Source organism: Crocodylus porosus, unplaced genomic scaffold (assembly GCF_001723895.1).
Source record: "Crocodylus porosus isolate Cpor-Errol unplaced genomic scaffold, CroPor_comp1, whole genome shotgun sequence".
Classification (NCBI taxonomy): Eukaryota; Metazoa; Chordata; order Crocodylia; family Crocodylidae; genus Crocodylus; species Crocodylus porosus.
The window spans coordinates 104,609,073-104,631,055 of record NW_017728918.1 but is presented as its reverse complement, the minus strand read 5'-3'; the positions used below and the strand labels follow the sequence as shown (position 1 = coordinate 104,631,055).

Here is a 21,983-nt window from a genome sequence, read left to right as displayed (position 1 = left end):
CCACTTCTACTGTAAATAGAAGCCTTTTAAGTCACAATCCAAAAGGAGCAACAGTACTTGTAGTTAATTCACCAATACATGTTATTACAGCCATTGTAGATCTTCACACACTCCTCATAGGACATATGGACAATCTGACCACCCAAACAAAAGAAAAAAATATTCCAAAAGTATCAAAGGAACTAAGATTCAGCACCCTGGAAAAACAGTTTGAATGGTTTTCAAGGATGTTAATTACAGAATTACATGGTTTAACATAGATGATTTGCAACTGTACATTTTGGAAATGAAAGCCATTCTTTGCATTATAGCCATCTCAGCAAGCACAGCATAGTTTCTGACAGTTTTGCATCCTTTATCCAAGTTCAAGTAAGCATCTGATTTACTAAAATCACTCTCCCTGTGCTTTATTTGTATCCATCTGGTTATACTTGCCTTTCACTTTCAAATCTTTTCACCCCCTTTTTTACTGCTTCTTTATAGATTGATCTCCCTGGTAGCAGAGCTGTTTTGCTATTTCACTGCCAGCCATTGCTTTCAGTTGCCCAACACAGCCACACTGCACAAATGCTCATATGGTGGATAGTCTGTGGCCTCCACAGAGCATTCCCCACTTTCTCTCACCCCACCTTTTACACTACCATGTCTGGTTTAAAAAATCTGCATTTCTCATCCTACAACTCCTAACTGTAGGCTATGAAATATGTGACTCATCTCCTTCATTCCCTGGTTTTGTAGTTGTATGAATTCCCCAACAAGGTGAAATTTCATCCAGATATTTTCTGAGGTTCACGACTTTTCTTTTCTTTTTTTCTTTTTTCTGTTAAGTTGGAAGTTTGGGATAGTCCAAAGTAAAATTCAGAAACACAAACCAAGCCAAAAGAAACAGGTGGGTTGAAACCAACCCAAAAGGTGTCAATTCCCTGCCCTTAAACCCAAGCTGGCAAGTTCCACACAGATGTGTATCTACTGTTCCTATTGCATTCAGAAATGAAGGTTGCAGCAGTCCCTGCATGGAGGCCCCTGACCCCATGGAACTATACTGCCTTTATGGAGAGTGGAAGTCAACTTTTAAACACAGCTGGCACCCCATTTTGTTTCTGCAGAACCCCAATATAATAAGCAAAAAATATAACACAGCAGAAATAAGCAGCTGTGTAAAGAAGCTAGAAAGTTGTTTCTGGAGGTGTGTGCACAGCACGCAGCATGACAGCGTTAAGCACTTAGGAGCAGCTTTGCTTGTTGCAGCAGGAGCCACTTGCTGAATTAACAGCCCCAGGGTAACAGCTGGTATAGATAGTACCCACACGCTGCTTCCTGACCCAAGCTGCACTTAACTCATGCAAGTCATGCAGATAATTAATTATCTTTACCTTGCTTTCATACTAGGATAAAAAAGAAAGACAAAACAACATTACTTTTAATTATATTCATTGCAGCAAATAGCATTCCTTATCAAGATTCAGAACATTTCAGATTGAAACAGATTTTAGATAACTCAAGTGGAAACAGATGTTGGGGTAGTGAGATTCTTTTAATTTGTATACATATGCCCCAGACATTGTCAGGCTAGAATAATTAACAATGTCACCCCCCTTCCCAACAGTCTGCCTTAAAATTTAATTTAGATCAATAAACTCTTATTATTTTTTGCTACAATATGTCATGACTAAGAGAAAATCATATCAAAGAAATTGGCAAGAGACAGGTCTGGGACTAGCACTCAGTCTGGCGCATTTACAAAGTCACAGGTACTGCAATGTCTCCTGCTTCCAGCAGCTCAGACTCTCTCTTTGGTCAGGATTTCCTGTAATATGCATCTTGCACCAAGTCATGACTGATGAATCATAGCTGTAGGCAAAATGTTTACTACAGTTTCATGCTTTAGGGTTGTTGGTTGTAGCCATGTTGGTCTAAGGATGTAGGCAGACAAAGTTCATTGGGTGAATGGGATATCTTTTATTAGACCAACTAAATAATTGGAAAAAATGTTCTTTGCAAGTTTTGGGGCACAAACACCTTTTTCAGGCATTGGGAGAATCTGATGGTGTTTTGTGTGCTCTCCTTGAAAGAATAGAAGTCAAAATGCAAAATGCAGGTCTGTGAAAATGCAAATACATGGCAGTGAGGATCAGAGGGAATGGGAGACAACAGGTGTGAGACAGGTAGGTTGCTGGGGGAGGGAGGGGGAAGGTTGAGCTGGTGATAAAATGTAGCTAGTAAAATGCAGACAGGTTACCTGGTGTTATCAGGTGGCAGTCAGGTTATAATGTGCCATAAATCCAATGACTATATTTAGTCCATGATTGTTTGTGACCAGTAGATTGATGAAGTGAAGTTTGTAGGCTCATCTACAAAAGGTGTTTTATACATTCCCTTTGAAGATTAGAACTGAGAAACTGGAGAGAGAGCGGCTGTCTTGTGAGAAGTGGGCACCCACCAGTAACTGGGTATTCTTGCCTTTGATAGATTTCTAGTGTGTGTGTTCATTCTGGTGCGCAGTTGTTGTCTGGTTTCTCCTACATATTTTCCATCAGGGCATTCAGTGCACTGGATGAGATATACAACATTTCAGAAGGTGCAGGTGTAAGATCCAGCAACGGTGATGGTTCCGTTGTAGGATATAGTTATTGTGGGAGTGGTGGAGATGTGTTGGCAAGTTTTTTATTGTCCTGCCATGGTCTGGATTCATTTGGTGTGCTTTGTGCCATAGGAAGTTTGATTCTGATGAAGAACTTGGTGAAGTTCGGTGCTTTATGGACGGCACATTATAACCTGCCTGTCATCTGATAACCCCAGGTAACCTGTCTGCATTTTACTGGCTACATTCTATCAGGAGCTCAACATTCCCCTTTGCCCCCACACCTACGTATCTCACACCTATCGTCTCCCATTCCATCTGATCCTCTTTGCCATGCATTTGCATTTTCACAGACCTGCATTTTGCATATTGGCTTCCATTCCACCCAGGAGAGCACAAAAAACACCACCAGACTCTCCCTATGCCTGAAGAAGGGGGTTTATGCCCAAAAGCTTGCAAAGAACACTTTTTCCAGCTTTTTAGTTGATCTAATAAAAGATATTACATTTACCCAAAGAACCTTGTCTATCACAGTTTCATGAGCTCTGCTCTGGTGTACTTGGTTTCCTAAGCAACGACAAAACGGTATATGTACGAATAATTTCTGCACATAATTTGGCAGACACCACTGCATATTGCATAATATAACATGATATTTTATGAGTGAAACAGCTTGGGTCCTTTTATTAGAGCGTAAACTGACATCAGAGGTATAATAAATGAAAATTAGCTAACTAGTACATTAGCAAATATGCCTGTTTTCCCTTTTGACGTGAAGCATCCTACTGATCCACAGATAGGCTTCGTTATGCACAAGGTGATGTTAAGAATGTCATTATGACATGTAGATGAAGCTAACATTGACTAATAGTCTTGGTTTTGTTATAGTTCATCTGCCCATTGAGCCACAGAGGGGTCCTTTCCTCTCTAAAATTTCTGAGTGTTCATTTCAACTTCACAATGGTTTTTCAGGTTATTTAAAAGCACCTATGCCTGTGATCTTAGACCAACATGGTTACAACCAACAGCCCTGAAAAGCACCTATTGCATTCCAGCATATATTTTTTCAATTAACAAATATTAAAGCATATTGAAAATAACATGATCTCTTTGATACATAATAATATTTACAGTGATTGCTTTGCTGGAGTAAGCAGTTGAATATTTGATCTTCAGAAAAAAATATAACCAAGGTTCAGTATATATAAAGCATATTATATAATATTTTAAGTATATTCAGAATAATTCCTGAACACAATGACAGTTTTGAGTAAGAGTTCAAAACTAGAACTTTTGTCCTCAAATGGATTTCAGAGTAACTACAGGCAGAAATATGTTTTACATAAATGCTGATAGTAGTCTGGATTCTGCAGAGGCTTACTCATAAGCAATACTCAACTTCAGTAGGACTACCCATGCGTAACTTTAAATACATGTTTAGGTCAGGGCAGGACAAGACCTCAGTTTGGTCATACAAGTTTTGAGCTGCAAATTGCATTCCTCTCGGAAAGAAAGGAAAGCACTAAGAAAAGCTCAGCTACAATATTGCCATTCTACACAGAAACAGGAGGCTATTTTCCTGGCTCATGCTGTATTTGATTGAAGCAGTGAACAACTTAAGACAGCTTAAGGAATGCAATGGCACTTAGGATGTTATCGGTCAAGAGCATCAGTGCTTGGTACCTTTAGTCCTTCAATTTAAATAGAATTCACCATTTTCTCATTGCAAGTGAACTGAGAATAAATAAGCATAAAGAATAAAATTATACTTTCTCCCCTTTCTTGCCATAGGCAAAGATGTTATTTTCACCCCCACTTACCTCAGGTTTCTCAGTGTTGGCAATCCACCAAAATATATTTTCTCATCCACTTTCAAGTTAAGTCCAAAGTGGCTTCCTGTAGAAATTGTGGCTATAGTCTCTTCCTGATTCGTGTCTAGGTCTACAATTGATATGTTGGCTGGAAAAACAATTGGTAAAAGTTTTTAAAACAATCTTAAACAATACTGTTCTAATTTGGTCTGTGAAAACCTCAGAAGAATCATTTTTTGGAATGACTGACATTGACTTACAAATTATCAATTATTTGGGCAGTGAGGGGCTGGCTACTAGAAGGAACCCCACCTTTTTCTCTGTTGCTAAAATGCCAAAACAATCCCGGTTATTTTAAAATATATTTTATTCCCAATCCAATTTGGTCTGTTCTCAGTGTTAGTACTTTATTCAGTAAAGCGTGCCAGACAAAATCAAAATGGGACAGATCATTGAAGCTCTAAATCGTTGGTTTCAATGCAACCCAGTTCAGCCATAAGCAAGCTCTTTAACATATGATTTCTGTTCAGCATCCCAAGCATAATTCTTTTGATTATCTCAGCTTACATCACACAAACAAACCAAGCAGCTCTTAAAACATAATTTCCACAACTGTTAGAAGGCTCAGCGGTGTCATCAAAGGCCAAAACAGAGTGGATATACAGGCATACTTCCTCCTTAGTGCTCTGCAGTCCTTTCTTAGGTTTATATTTTATAAAATTAAAGGTTAAAGACACAACAGCATTTTTGAAAAACATTCCTAACCTTTGTAATCCAGGTTCAGTCTCAGTGTATGATACACTGCAAATGAATATTTTATGGTTGCTGTGTTTGTCTACCCAGGTACTGCACTGCCAGCATTTAACTCATTACTTTTTAAAGTAGTGTGGGATACTCAGGCTATGAAAGGTGGGGTACAGCATAAAACTAACTCCTTCTCTATTAGAAACTATGTCGGCTTTTTTTTTTTAATGAACTTTGAACAAGATCAGGGTACTGTTTGGGAAAAAAAAAAACATTTTTACTCAAATGTATTTTTGAAAGTAATTTAGCCAGCTGCAAAGGAGAATTATGCCCGGAAATTAAGCTACTGGTTTCAAAAGAAAATCATAAAAGACCTGTTTGACACTGCAATCAGGCACATCTCACCTAAGCCACCTGTAATCTAAGCAAAAGAAGTTGCTAAATCACTTTCTTCCAGAACTTTTTAAACCCAGCAATTTTATACATCATCTTCACAGTGATTAGATGGTTAGCTGTACTTGGTAGGGTAATTAGGAAACTTAAGGTGTTATCACTATAGGAACTCACCTTGTTTTTGAATTCTTGACAAGGTGAATGATTTCCATTTCCCATCATTGTGCTTTTGGTTGCTGATAGCAGAAGCTGTACCTGAACCCAGGTCATAGCTAACTTTTATGCGCCCATCACTGAGCTCTACACTCATGAAATCTTTCTGTTAATGAGACAGATTAGACGCATGATTTAGACATGCTGAATGCTGATTTCTGTTCTGATAGGCAATATCTGACATTAAGCAATTGTTCCATTTTCTGAGTGACACTATAAAGGTATATTTTAAACATGTGAAACTACTCGGGCATTTGATGTCTGTAACTGCAGTACTCTGAAGTGGGCTGTCAGTGAGTTGCTTTCTTTACTACCTACCTGCTCAGGCAGGTCACCTACTAAACTGGTGGGTTGTCCTTTATATTTGTCTTGTCAGGCTGAAGGACAGGCTATAGCCTACAATTATCTGAAAACTACACTTATCTTTGAGGGTACTCCTGAACTGCAATCAGGAGATATGATTGCAGTGTGAGTAGACATGTCTGAGCCAACCTTAATTTACTGAGCCTGGTGAGCAATAGCAGGAAAGAGGTGGTATGGATTCTAACAGGTAATGTCCCCGAGATAGCACAGTGCAGTGCAATTTGCTGTAATTCTAGTCAACCTCAGGTGTTGATGTCTAAATTGCAAGTACTGGTGGATGACTGGAGCTGTAGTATAATGAACTACAAAAGCTGAGGCAGACAGTGGCTAGAAGAATTGTTAACCTATTAAGGAGTCAGGGATCTGTGAAAGACAGGATTTAAGAAATGGGAGATTACCGCCTCAGGGGCATTAGTCCTTCTGAAAAGTTTAAGTCTGTCTTGTTCATGGACTGTTCTGTAAGACCGAGGCTTTTTATTCTGCTTTCTACAATTAAAAGGAATGTTTGGAGTGGTGAAACATGAACAATACTTGGATTAAGCAAAAGTGTGAGAATGATTATATTTATATACATACTCAATTTTGGGAGAGGAGAAATGGGAACATTTGATAAAACCTGAACTACAGATACCTACTCATGTCTATTCCCAAATCACTAGGGCAGGGATTCTCAATGATTGTTTCCTACTGTGAGACCACATTTTCAGAGGGAGATTATTTTATGAACCATTCTGCCATGTCTAAAATGACCAACTGTGGCATGATAAACCTAATTGCAATTTTCTTCTTCTTCTTCTTTTTAAGTATCACTATCACATGTTGTTGACTGACTTTTAGTTTCTCTATTGTCAAGATGCAGGGCAGCAGGCAGGGTAATTAGCCCTGGTTACCTGCATGAATCCAGCCTAGACCCCTGCTGCTGGCTCCTTATCTTAACCACTCCTGATCCCCCACCTGTGATATTACTGTCTCCTTATGGTGTCTGCTCCTGATTGCCTGGCTCATGAAACTCTAGTGTCAAGCTCCACAGTAACTTGTCACATCCCAGTTCCAGCCTTACTGTTGAGGAGCACCCCAAGAGCATCATAGGCTCTCCTCATCTGTTACCCCAGAGCCACGCAAGGTTCTCCATGGCTGTGACCCCAGAGTCTCAAAGGCCTCAGAATCATGTCATGTCCTCAGAATCTTGGAAACTTTAAAACCTGAATTCTTACAATCCTGGTCCTGAAATGAGCTATAGGGAGAAGGTTACTGCCAGAAGTCAAAGCAGCAGGTAGGCTTATTAGGGCCTCAGTGCCCAGAGAGCTACTCAGCAGATGCCTCTATCTAGCTCCTGTCTCCTGTCTGAATCTTTGTTCTTAGTTTCTGCCCATTGGTTCTTTGTTCCAGACTCCAGCCACTGTCCCTGATGACATGGCTTGTGGATTCAGTGTGGACCCCTTTTTCTTATTTCTTGCCTAGTCTGCTCCAGCTCTCCTGTCTTGTGGCTTTGTTGGGATTCTGGCTTCATGATCTTGCTTGCTCCTGACTCCCTAGCTTTTGTATGAATCTTTAGTATTAAGCCCCAGGGTGACCACCGCCACCATGGTCATAAGCCTGGCACCTGTCCTGCCAGTTGTATTAGGCATAAATACTCTCTTAATTATTACTTTATTTTCCCCACCACTCCTTTTGTCCTTTAGTACAGTCCTTAGATGTATCTATCATTTCCCAGGCATGATTTTGGTAATTTGTACCACTGGAAACTTGGGGAGGATCTAGGCCTCATTGAAGTCAGTGATAAAACTCCTGTTGACTTCAGCTGGGTGAGGATGAATTTAAATATGTGCACTTCACAACTCCCCTCACTCACATACCCAAACTTAGGTCAGTCGATTAGAATACTTCTGGTGTCATGTACCAGTCATTTCAGACTCTTCAGCTCCTGTGCCACAAAACCCTCTTCCACCACTGAAGAATCAACCAGCATCTTAAAAGTACATACTTTTAAAGAAAAACTTCCAGTTCTTCTTGTGAACTCAGTCAGCTCCACTTACATACATATCAGATAAGACCATAGCTTCCTTAGTTGCAGAACACAATAGAAATCTAAGTGTTTGCCTCACGTTTACATTATTAATGAACACTGGTTATCTTCATATTAATTGAATACATAAACCGCTTTAGTGGACAGCATCTTCAGCTCTGCTATCTAGTTTGTAATCTAACTGACCATAACAATCGATAGCAAAAATGGTGAAGGGCTTAGCAGGTCTCAGAGTGCTGGCATTAGAAGCCTTGAAAATGACAGGACTGGCTAGTTGCAGAGATGCTAGTATGACAGTACTGACAGCAGTTGACAGCAAGCTATTCTCTAGTTAATGAGTGTATGTATTCACTAAGTAAGGGTAAGCATATAATCTGGGTAAGTGCATACCCTTTTCAGGCTGAAGGATATGCACTTAAAAGGAATGTGCTGTCCTAGAATTCAGCCATCGCAAAATAAGAGTAAAACCTCATGAGAAGGGGTTTTTTTGTTTGCTTGGTTTTTTTTGGTTTTTTTACCAAGTCCTGTGTGGCAAGGTACATCAGCAGAGCACTAGAAGCGAAGGTCTTGAATTTGAACATGACCATGGAGACATTGGGATTCCAGCGGATTGGACGGCTCACCATAGCATAACCATCTCCATCGAACTGAACTGTTCCCTCACTGTCTGCCACCTGTGGGCTAGAAAAGAAGGACAGTCCTCAGCTTCCAACCAGTCTTCCCTATTTCTGCATGTGAAAAAGGAATCTGAAGAGATTTTGTTTTTATACTAACACAGTTTGACCCCTGAACCTTAAACACAGCCCATGAAATACTAAACAGAGATGTTTGAGGGGGAAGATCAGGAAACTGATACAAACTATGAAATGTACAATGACAGACATCTCATCTTAATCATGGAAAAACAGCCAGATAAGGTGGTACTCCACTTTTTTTCAATACCTCAGAGATCAGTACATGTACCAAGGATGTGGGAGGATCAAAGTTCAATGACCCCCTTAGCCTTAAGGGTCTCAAATTCACACCTTTTTCCTTCCAGGAAAATACTCTATTTGCTAAGCTATAGATTATTCTGGGTGGTGCACTTCCAACTTTTTTTTGAAAGTGTCCCCAAAAAGAATTGAAGACTTATTCAATCAAAAAGAGACAACATGACTCTCCTGCTTGGAGGGAACATGACACCCAGTACAGATCCTCCCTAACCACAAGAATCTCAAGTATCTCTGCTCAGCCAGGAGCCTTGACTAACAACAGGCCTGCTAGTTCTTGCTATTTTCTAGATTCAATTTTGTAATATACCAGGTTTCCACAATGGGGAGGCTGACACCCCTTCAAGAAAGGAGGAGTATATAGAAGACACCCACAGAGCCCATCCACCATCCTAGATCCCACAAATTTTGTGATATAAGGAAAAATGACCTATTGGAGCTCAAGACTTCTAGGGTGAGTCCAATCACAAGACCTTCCCTCTGGAAAGCGTCTGGTCCAACAGTTATTTAAGGGTTTAAAATGAAATAGTTCTTGGATGAAATCTACAGCTAGTGCTTAGAGCTTCCTTGTTCCCAGGAGAGTGACCTAATCACTGACTTAGAAAGTCCTGGTCTCTTTTCTTTGGCCTTATGAATATTGAACCTAGGTCTCTCACTTCCTGGGAAAATGCTCTGGCCCCTGAACGATGGGATAAAAGGGATCACTACCATGGGCCCCTTTCATGGCCTTGGAGTTAGGCACATAAGGTCCCAAGAAGTGTGGGATTGAAGGTCCATTTTATGTTCAGCATTTCCTGTTGGCTAGCTTAGGTGAGTCTATGACCCCCTCTACATGTTACATGTATCACACAAATAACCGGTTAATTACACAATTACCTTGAAACCAATTACAAATGCAAAATACTTATCACAATAAAAAGCTCCAACCAGCTGTAACATTACACCTTGAAAATGTACACTAACTTTATAGTTTAATTCACCACTGTGGTAGGAGGATTGCCCCTTTTGTGATCCTCCCACCATGGATGTTTCATGCACCATTGGGGTGGGGAGATCACTGCGGTGGTGATACCTTGCTCTAGGGGGCATGGGTGCCCCCATGGCTGGGAGCCCCTCAACTAGGGTGTGTGGAGATCCCAGCTGTGGGAGTTTGCTTCCCCCAGTGCATTGTACCAGCAAGAGTACAATCCACAATTGCACCTCCTGCCATGCATGTGTGCATTAGATCCTACCATACCTCCATGTGTAGAGGGGGCCTATGTATTAGCTCTCATGAGGAAATACCAATCAGAGAGTGTCTAACTGTCCATAAGCTGAGGTTAGGCATATAACCCAGGGTCACAGATTCCATTCTAGGAGGCAGAAAGCATTTCCAATGCTGAAGTCCCTTTTGTGAATCTAGACTCTAGCCCTTACTTTTCTTTTGGCCTGATCCAAAGCCCATTGAAGTCAGTAGGAATTTTCCTGCAATTTAAGTGTGTTTTGCAACAAAGCCTCAGGCCACAGTACTCTCCCCATTTGTCTAGAACCCATTAAGGTATGATTAACCTTATTCTTTAAATGAATTAGACGGTATCTCTTTTGGCATTCTTTTAACATCATTTTTAATAATCCCTTTAATTTTATGAATTTTGTACACTGTACTAATGAAACTTACAAGGCTTGTTGTGGGATGTTGAAGATCTTTGTATTACTTGCTCCACAACATAAATGTGCATTGTCACAAACAGTTTATAAAGAAGAGTGAAAAGCATAAGAAGCAGCCAGTTCATTACTAACCTGACAGCACATCCTTTACAGTCACCTTCAGTTTCCCTGAAATTCCACAGTCCTATGGGCTTGCTGTCCAAGTATGTTTCACCCATACAGCCATTGAAGGTAGTGATTCTTACAGCATCTGACTTCTGCAAATAGGAAATTATGGAGCTAGTTAGAATGTAGTTGAAGTCATCCATTATCTTCAAAACATAATGTGGAATGGACATGACAAATACTGCAAGTGACTGGAGTTTTTTAATGAAACATCATTCTTGTCTGACAAACCCTTTTAAAGAACTGGAAAGCTTGTAGTAGTACAGGAAGGCAGATTATGAGACTGGGGAGAAGGTAGAGGAAGGAGGCTTTTTGGTTCTCCCCATGGTCTTACTGCACAGTTTGCCTCCCCAACCATTATGATAACTAGCATCCTTCACTTATGGAAGGCTAGGCCCTTTTTTGGAGTCTATCAGTGTTTTTTCTTAGCTAATCATGGATAAGACAAACAACCTGTCTCTACAGTATTTGTAGTCCTTGAAGGTCTGGGAAGGGAAGGACAGGAAACTGAACCAACATCTTCCAAGCTGAAAGACTGACTGTTAACCCACTTAGCAAAACATGGGGAAAACCCGATTTTAGATTTACCAAAAATGGGGATGGTCAAACAAAATTAAGCCCCCACATACCAAAACCCACTAGGCTAGGTTTCTGTAGACTATCTAGGGCCTTTCTCATTTGATTTGACAATGTACAGAATTGTTCATCCTTCTAGAATTATATAGTTTCATTTTAAATTATACTTCATCAATATGAGCTGATTTTAAATGTACAAACTTAGCAATTGACACACACAAGCACCTGCTGTTTTCTCAGAATATTAAGAATATTAACCTGAAGAATATAGAGAAGAGCAACTTGAAAACTTTCAAACAAGAGTATGACTTGAAAGATTTAATGCATTGGTGATATTTCTCAAGGTAATTGTAAATGTTTTAATTAGCAACAAGTATGAACTTAATGTCACTTTTGAGAATTTCATGTCTAAGCAAGTAAAATGATAAATGTTTTTTAAAACCAAAAAGGAACATTTAAAAAAAATAAAGAACTCTGCAGAGGCACAGACAAAAAGGGATTTTGTATTATATCCCAGGGCAAAGCTTCAACTCTGTCTGATCACGCAGACTGTGACCCAGTGATATGAAACAGTAGATCTGAGAGACAGAAAGTGGTTTTTAAAGTATCATTGACCTTGTTAAATGCCCAAGGAGATTCAGCATTTTATACAAGCTGCTCAGTGAAAAGATAAGAGTTTTTGTAGGACTTCATCTTGTGCATTTAACAACTGCACATATGGTAACAACCAAACTTATTTCAAGAGAAGGAAGCAAATTTAACATGTTTTTTCTTTTTAACGCAGAGAATTTCCTAGAACATAGTACAGGCATTGAAAATGTTGAGAACCCAGATTCTCAAAATCAACCAGTTACACAAGGCTGGTTAATAATTTATTCTGGCTGCCTGGGTGAAGGACCAATTTTCAGGTAGCGCCATTGGTTATGGATAAAATGGGTTCTGTTAAAAAAACAAACAAAAAAAAAACCTTTCCAGAATTTTCATTCTGATTGGAAGCTGGTATTTTAGTGCATGACTTGTTGGGGCTTGCTCTAATTCAGCAGAAGAGTTAAGCACATGCTGGAAACTGGGGATGTACTTCACTGTTGAATTTCTTCCACTGTATATTTGCCTCATTGTATACTTCCCACGTGCTTCTCAGTAATTCTTTCCATTTAAAACACTTTTAAGTGTCAGAATCTTTATTCACTATTGACACTTCTTTCTACCCAGTAATTCTATTGTAATTGTTTTAATCTTTGGTTTATGATGCTCCACGTATAAGTTATTTCTGTTAGTTGTTCACGTAGCATATATGTTAAGCTGCATTTTAAAGGAAAAGGATGCTGTAGTAATAGAAATGTTATTCAAGCATTAACAATAAAATTCATTATAAAGGAAATCTATAAAGCAAACTGGATGCATCTACATGTGCTATTAATGTGACAAAATAAACCCTGGTGTGGTTTGTGCCAGAGTCAACTGCTCCTGGGTATAGCATTTACACATGCGCCTGGGACCACAGCACTCTGAGCTGGGGTGGAGCAGATGAGGGCTCACAAGGGGCCCCAAGGGTCAGCCTTGGGCTCTGGGTAGTGGTGTTGGGTGGCGGAGGGCCTGGCTAGGGTATTAGGGTGCTACAGTGCAAGACTGGGCAGCAGTCAGCCCTCACACTTTAGCTTCCTTGTACCCCAGCCAGTCCCTGTCACCATCTACACCTGTATGTTGGCAGAGTAAATTACTCCACCATAGGATAGTATTGTCCACAATGGCATTGTCCGCAATCCTGTGGCAGAATTAATTAATTTACTATGCCCTAATACCAATGCATGTGTAGACTGTGATGCTTTATGCAGAGCTAATTAGTCAACTCTGTAGTAAAGTCCACATGTAGATACACCCACTGTAAATTAAATCAAAATTTATATTGTGGAAGGTAATGATTTGATATATGATTATTTAAGTCTGTTGTGTTGATAAGTTGAAAATGCAACGGCAATTATTAAGTATCATATTCTGGTTGGAATATTGAATAACAATAGACATTCTGGAGAAATACTACTCAGAATATTGCAATCAATAGATCCCAATAAAAGTCGTAGGTAATAAAATGAATATCAGTTCTCTGAGATTTATAACTTTTAAATGATCTTTTGTTTAAAGAAAGACCTATACAATTTTAAAGGATTGTTCAGAAGTTAACACCACACACAAATATTATTCAATGTAATGAACTCCTTTATAATGGCATATTTTCACAATGGCAGTGATTTTTGCTTTAACATAGCTGCAGTGAAAGCTGTTGCAGCATTGCCCCAACTACCCCCAGAATCTCTATACTTCCTAATTCAGACATAAAAATTTGTTTCAAGCTAGTATTTAAATCGAAGGTTCAGTCCCAGAGTAACACTTCCCCACCAACTTTAGGTTAAAATATTTGTGGGGACATTTTAAAGCTTTAGAGCTGTGTAAATACAAAACGAATAGGTGTTTGCTACATTTTGTGCTTGATTCACTTGATTTAACTCAAAAAGGAAATCTGAAATGAATTAAAATCAAAATAATAACTTTTAGTTTTTAATTTTGCCCTGATGCTTCCCTCCCTTTTCACTTTAGGGTGAACTACTTGTGGTCAACAGGCCGAATGAGGCCGGCAAGTAGCTTCTTGAAGCTCAGTGATTTTCAAGATTTGCAAGAATGTAAATGTTAGATTATTTTTTTTAAGTATTCAATAAAGAATCTTGAAATTTAAATAGGTGATACAATTCCTATTAAGTCAATGGGATTTAAATAAATGCATAAAGCTAAGCATACTCTTAACTGCTTTTCTGAATAGGAAGGACTCAAGCATGTGATTAAATGATTACCTGAATCAGGATCTTAGCTAGTTATACAGCTTTGAAAGCTATGAACTACCCTCATTGAACTCAATGTAGTGTTTACTTTGAAGCCCAACAAAGAGTATTTATTGTTGAATATTATAGCAGAAATATACTTGTTAACCTATTTATCCCACTTGGTTGAATTCCACTGAAAACAGAAATTAGAAAAGTACTGTATCATGTACTGTCAGTTAGTACATGACTCTAGAACATCACCAGATCTTACACACTCTCACACTTCCTGAAGGACCACAGTATAAGAAAGAGATGGCTTGGATAAGACAGTGAGCTGTTGTGCTCCATAGCCAATATGAGTTGGCAAAGGCCAAGGGACTGGTGGCTGGGCAGGACTTATTCTGTATCTGGCTTTGGAAGGCTCAGTACTCTCTTCAAGTTTGAAGCAGCATCTGTACTTTCAGCAGCTGACAGATTATTATTTTCAGCTGTTTCCCTGTAAGGACTCTTGTTTATGGTTCACAGGAGAACCAAATTTCTTTGTCCTGGCTAGGAAAGCAGGAAAATAGAGACTGAGATAGATTTACAGTTCACAGTTGCCAGGGTAGCAGGGGAAGAGAGGGTAAACAAAGATAGCTGTTTATTCCTGCAAGTTCCCCCCCCTACAATGTTTCAGTGAATTTGCCACTCCTACATTCAGGGGTATCAAGGTTCCTGGCAGAGTTTAAAGTATCCACTGGGGGAAGCCCTTCAGCTCTCCTCCTATTCCTGCAGTGATCCCCTGCACCCAGCAGCCCAGTCAAAGCTGCTGGGTGTACTGTTTTGACAATTTTCAGCCCGGCTGGGACAGCCTCCATCCGGAACCAGAGTCAGGGCTGTCCCAGCTGAGGCCAACAGTCAGCTGATTGTCAGCCCAAGCCCAGACTACACTGAAAACAGTTTGAGTCCCCAGTGGCATTCCAGAAGTCAAATGAAAATCATCTGATTGTTAGCTGAGCTGGACTCATGGGCACTCTTCAATTTACTAGTGCAGGAGGCAAGTAGTCATAGCACAATTAGGAGCTAATCCCTCATTCCACAACCGTGCCTCCTGACATATATCTGTGGCATGCCAGGAGGCATGCTTGTTGGGACTGGGGATCAGATCCCATTGCACCATTAAGTGAAAATGTGCCAAAAACTTATGGTACTACCCTGCCCTACCTTCTGGACTTCAGACTAGCATCGCTAATTACCTCACTTGTACAGAACTGCATAGCAATGGATCTGATCAAATAAAAACCCACAGTCAGGTCCACAAATCTTCCATAGGGTTTATGGATATTTTCTTAGTTATAGCTGGACTTTAAGCAATTGGTTTAAGGAAAGGGAATCTAGATTTGCAACAGATACTCCATCTGTAGCCTTTAAACCTTCCTTTGTCTTTATATGTGTCTGTGTTTATGTAGGCATGCATCCTACAAAGTACTATGTGAACTTAATTCATTCTGTACAAAATAAAGTATAGCAAAGGTTTGCATCCTACACCTATTAGAGCTGTTCATAAATGGAATTTTGTTTAATTGGCAATTTTGACATTTTAATGTTTTGCTTTTGTTCCAAAGAGTGAAAAGATACATTTAGAGGTCTACAAACCACTATGGACAATTTCAATATTTGCTGCTGAAATAAAGTGCTCCATTTCCTTTCCTTTCTAACATTTAAAAAAAAATAAAAACAAAAAATTAAAATGTCAAATGTTTCTGTCAAATATTTCACTTTCTGGGAAGTATTTCCAGTTGAAAATATTTAAATTGGGTCTAGTCAGAATAAACTTCCAGTACATTCACATGTAAGTTAAATACAACTTTTGAGCTCCAGATAACTAACAATGCAACTTCAGAGCTGCCAATGTTGTACATCCCCTGCACAACGTAAATCATGACGTTAACATCTCTCTTATTAATCCCTGTCCTGAAGGCCTAGTGACTGAAGGCCCATAGGAGGTAAACAGAAAGAAGAGTCAACAGAGAGGAGTAAAAATTCACAGAGGTCTACTGTAAACATTTTCAAGGTTGCACAAAGTGAAAGCAAACAGATGTCCATGCTCAATTTGTGGCCATGTCAGAAGTCAGTATTAAATCAGGCCACTTTATTGCAGCCCATGTCTGTTTGCTTATGGTGGATATCTTGGGAAATATAAAGCTACCCTTGGCTTTCCAGCCTTCCTGGAGCAGAGGCCCCATGGGCTTGAGGTGCCCAGTCTTGCACACTGTAAGAGGCCTTGGGAGTGCCTGCCTCACTTTCCCATGTTCCTCCAAAGATCTATGTGGGTAAGAGGGGAAAGTTGGGGTTGGGGTGGGGTGTCTGCAAGCAGGGATTTCTTGCTTGCAGACAGATACCCCATACAGCACCCAAAGGACTCTCTCCCCAGGTGATTCCCTTTTCCCATCTGCAAATGCAGCGGGGTGGGGGGACCACTGTGTAATTTCCCCACTCTGTGATTGTAGGCACGTGGGGAAATTCCTTGAAGAGGCACCTCCATGTGCATGCCTGCAAATGTGAAGGGGGAGTGGGAGTTCCCCTTTCCATACTTGCAGGCATGCATGGGGGAATCCCTTGCATAGAGATTTCCCTGTAGATGTCTGCAAGTGCAGAAGAGGGAGTGTGAGTCCACTGTCTCCACTTGAAGATACACTTGTAGGGTATCCTGATCTCCAACACAGGGAACATGGCAATCAGGGATGGTGACAGACCTCCCTGGATCATAATAAGAGGTGTTGTAACATATATGTAGTATAGCTAACCATGCTCCACTGAAGATGTCTGTCACTAGTGTGATGATATCTCGATGGACAAATCAATGATAGGCATTAAGAGGGAAGCAGATTCATGGTATTTGGCAAAAAAGGACTAATAGTTAGGAAGCAAAGGCAGATGTAGAGGATGAAGATGTAGTTGACAAGCCAAAAAGGAGACAGGTGGAAGGATAAACCAGCCAGAAGAGAGAATAGCCTGTGAAGCTGAACTAACAGGGCTTGGAAAATTTATTAGTGGACAAAAGGAGAGGAGGTATATCAGTGGCAGACAAAATACGGCCTGCAGGCTAAATGCACCAGGGCATTTTATGCAGCCTGTGGGGCCCCTAAAAAAATTGGTAAATTAATATTTATTTGTGCCTGGCTGCCTATCAAAGCTGACAGGAGGCAGGGGCAGTAGGACCCAGGGGGAGCCCTCAGCAGAACTGAGCAGCTCAGCCCCATCCCACGACTAGCCACTTCACTCTCTTCCTTCCCCCACCCTGCTCTGGTGCCATGTAGCTCCCAGCTGCATCACCAGACTGGGGAGCATGGGGCCATGCCAGTAGATGTGTGTGTGTGTGTGTGTGTGTGTGTGTGTGCGCGCGTGTGCGCGCACGCAGGTATACAGGCAGGGGCAATGTGTGTGTCTGTGTGTGTTCATAGGGTGAGTCCCACATGCACACCCAACCATACACATGCACCCATACCCCGCCTCACACTGCCATACATGCAGACCCCCACACCCCCTCATACACCTGAGCCACCCTCCCTCATACACTAGCCTCCCACAAACCCCATACCTACCCACACCCCACATAGTCTCACACCCACAGCTCCTCATAAATCTATATGCACCCCCCATGATATACAAGAGTAAAACTTCATTTTAAGTTATTGTCTCTGTACAATCACCTCTGTGTACACCACACAAACACATGTACATCAGGACAAAAATATTTTTTGAAATCAAATTAATGAATGCTATAGATGTTTGCTTTTTAGAATATAATTTGGTATTTTTCTGGTTCCAAGATGGCAAAACCCCTTACTGAAAGGAGTACTTCTGGGGGAAGGGACTTTGGGTGGCAAAAGTCAGGGGTTAGGATGTGGGACTTCTGGTCATAGGATGGAGACCAGGGGATGGTGCACCTGTCAAGGGGAGGGGCTACCCATGCAGTCCTCGACAGTTTTCCAAAACTCGGTATGCCACCCTCTGTCCAAAATAATTGCCCGCCCCTGAGTTATATGAATCAGCAGAAGGAACAAGTACCTGCCAGCATCCAAAAATGATGAAAAAGAAACAAAGGAAACAGGCATACTGAAGAGAAGGGACAAAATAGAAGAGAGAACTAAAGCAGCTGGGTATCTGGGAGGAACACACACTGTTACCAAGAGCAGTGCTGTTTTAGGAGCTCAGCTGTATTATGAATCAATACAATACTTAGCCACATGAGGCCCAGTTGCTATTAAAAATAAATGTTTAACAATAATAACAGCAGCCTATGTAATTATCAAAACCTAAGATTTAATGCACCAATGGTAGCAAACACCTTACCTTTATTTTTCCAGTTAGCCCACCAACAAACAGCATGGCATTTGCATCTACATCCAGAATAGTATAACCAGGTGGGGAGATTTCACTGACAGTGGTTGGCACAATGCTGGCTTTGGGACCATCCAGAGCTCGGACCGATACTGTGCCATTTCTCCCAGTCCTTGAAAACAAAGAACCCCCCAAATTCTGCAGTTAAACCCCTGGTAATGTTCAGGTTTCCATATACAGTCAAAGGAAGTTTCTTTGCTCTCATATACCCATGAAAGCTCTATACAGGATCACAGAGCAGGTGTTTCTTGCCTCACTTTTTACCTTGAATATATGTATACATTAACTAAGAATTCAACAAGTAAAACAGAGAAGCTCGACTTTTGATAATTACTAAGACTAAAACAGCACCATGTAATTGTTTCTTGACTTAATAAATGAAGCAGGCTATGATCCAAATTAATTTCTGAATTTCCTATGGTTTATTTGATTAATTTCATTCCTTTGAAGTAGGTGATCATTTAATGAAGTCCTTTAATTTACTTTACTGTAATGTTAGAGACCTGCATCCTCCACAATAAAGTTCCCTGGGTGATTATTAAACTCAGACACAAGCTGCATCATTTTTAATTGTTACCCTGTTGCGTTTAAAATTGTCTTTTTAAGCTTTGTAATATTATTTATCGATTTGTCAAAAGTTTCTACACATTTCCTGTTCTTTAACTTAGAATAAAAAATAAATGTAGTATCAGCTATAGGTGTGGTGCTTGCTGAAAAATATTTGCAATTGAATGGAAACCACTGTTCAGACTGACACTCCATAGAGTTCACCTGGCATCCCTCTGTTGCTCCCTCTCTCAGTGCACAATTACTTTTGCCACTCCCCCACCCCATGGTGACCCCACAGTTTAGCACTGCTCATATGTGTGTATACTCCAGACAGTCCCTACAAAGGATCTATGTGCTAATTAGCTCCCACTAATGAAACTGGGTGTTCTTAACACAAGTCCTGGGATGCTCCAAAATTTTATGTGAAGGTGAGGCACAGGGCCCTCTGGTACGGCTTCACCTTGTGGAGGGTAGAGCCACATTAATCATATGCACCAGGCTGACAGAATGTGTGACAGAGGGATTCTGGGTGAACTGTGTGCAATGTCATGGCTCACTGTGACTTGAAAAAGAGTCAGAGATGGGGGGGATTGCATTTAATGGGCACTGGTATGTGTCTTATTCAGGTGGGCTGTACAGGGGAACTACCATATTTTCAAAAAAAAAAAAAAAAAAAAAAAATTTTCATAGTTTCATAGTTTCTAGGGTCGAAAGGGACCTGAGTAGATCATCTAGTCCGACCCCCTGCCATGGCAGGAAATATCATGATCACCATGGTGGTTTTCCCAGGCACAGGGGATAACTACTGATTTAGCATTGGTTAGTACCTAGGCAGAGATGACATACAGTTTACCTTCCCACTTGTGTTTCCAGTGGGTTGATCTTTTATGCCTACTTTATGGAACTAGAAGACTCTTCCCTAGCCTGCTTCTGTGGCCATATGGCTGAGGACAAGCAAAACTTGGAGGCATCTAAACCCCATGCCTCTGGCCTTGGGCTTGCATGTAGGATGCACACCAAATGTTTTGGAAACATCTGAAGGCCCAGGTGGGGGTGGAGGATGTTTGCCCGTAATAGTGCCATATATGGTTTTTGAATGATTCATGGATTTGGAATCCATTTGGCTCGGAATATGAAAAAAAATTCATCAACAGAATTTAAAAAAAAAAATGAATCAACAGAACAACTTCTTGGTTACCTTTGGCTAAGATCAAGTGTAGTGGCTGGGCAGAAGCCCAGTATACTACCTGGATTCATGCCAGAAACACTGGGAGGATAGTGATGGGGCCCTGGGATGGAGGAGGAAGAGTTTTCAGAGTCCAGAACAGTAATAGTGGCAGTCTTGGAGAGGAGAGTGACAGTTATGGAAGGGGAAGCAGATCAAGAGATAAGAAGTGAATTGGCAAATGGAAGAGAAGAGCCAGAGTCTGATGGAAGATGGACAAAGGCGGGGAAAAAGGGACAAAAGAAGATAGGAAAGAAAAGTGTGGTAGGATTGGTGGTGTTGGAAAATGCTGTATTGGAGAAAGCTTTATTGAAGAAAGCAACTCCGGTCGGCAGAAAGACCAGGAAAGGAGGCAGAGGAGAGGAGGTCTGAAGGGAGAAATAAGGTATTGAACAGTGATTGAAGGGAAGAGGGAGACTAGTGAGAGGAATAAATCAGATTTGCAAAGAGAAAGTGAGAGATGCAGGGGCAAGAAATCTACTACTGCTACAGAACAGTAGTAATAGGGGAAGGAGAACAGAAGTCAGACAATGAATAGATATGAATTTATAGAAAAAATATTGTTCGAAGTTTTGAATGTTGAAGTGGACCATTTTAATAACCTGGTCACCTTTCCTAATTGGAAGTTGTAGGAAATTTTGTACTGGAGCTTAGAAGGCTATGAGGAAGGTTATTTTTGGAAGACATATGCAGCAGTAGGTGAGAGAAGAACTGAAAGGGAAATAAGTTTTATTTCAGGAAAAAGACAAGAGAAAGGATGATAATTATTCAAATGTACATGGGCATGCTTGAGATGGGGGTAGAGAAATGTTTGGAGAATTATGTACAAAAAGTTATGTATGTTGAGAAGATACATGATAAATACAGTATACAGACAGGATCGTGGAGAGCTCAGGTGGCAAAGAGGGTGCATGACAGAAGTCCCGGCAAGATAGTGCACTTACTTCCAGTAACCCAAGTAGGGCCACACCGAGGGTTTATAATGTATTTCAGACTGCTTAAACTCTGAAAAAGTGTGGGCATGAAGGACACGTGGCCACATACCGCTGCCAAGAAATACTGAAGGGTGTTACTTGCAGGGAAGAGGAACACTTACAGTGCCAATGTTTGTGGTCCGTCTCAAATAAAGCTAGGTCTACAGAGGAGCAGCAGAGGCAGGAAAGTGAGGAAGAAGATATTGAGTCAGAATGCATGATGGTGGAGGAGATGCCACAAGCAGGAAGAGCTGGGGAGGAAGATAGAGAAATTTCAGTATGTGAAGTGGTGAAGCTGGAAACAGAGGAAGGAAGAGGAAAGGATAAGTGGAACAAGTGACTTTGAGACTGAGGAGAGAGAAGAGAAGCAGGAGGACTGAAGACAGAGCAGGAGAAAGAAGAAAGCCAAACTGGGAAAAGAAAGAAATCACATTCAATAGTTCTTAAGAAAAAGAAGCTGCACAATGAAAGAGAGGGGGAGGGTTGATAAAAAGCTCATCATTAATGTGGTCTGGGTCTAATGAAGAG

The 21,983-nt window shown here is 40.7% G+C and overlaps 1 protein-coding gene across 1 annotated transcript in view; it reads right to left on the bottom strand.

Annotated features, from left to right (window-relative positions):
• LAMA2 (laminin subunit alpha 2) overlaps nt 1–21,983 on the bottom strand; it is a 434,604-nt gene that overhangs the window by 38,565 nt on the left and 374,056 nt on the right. The window contains exons 48-53 of the mRNA XM_019538207.1: nt 18,660–18,819; nt 10,900–11,024; nt 8,650–8,812; nt 5,704–5,848; nt 4,402–4,540; nt 1,374–1,385 (exon numbers count right to left, since the gene is read on the bottom strand). Of these exons, the coding sequence (XP_019393752.1) occupies nt 1,374–1,385; nt 4,402–4,540; nt 5,704–5,848; nt 8,650–8,812; nt 10,900–11,024; nt 18,660–18,819 (744 nt within the window). The remainder of the gene's footprint in view (nt 1–1,373; nt 1,386–4,401; nt 4,541–5,703; nt 5,849–8,649; nt 8,813–10,899; nt 11,025–18,659; nt 18,820–21,983) is intronic.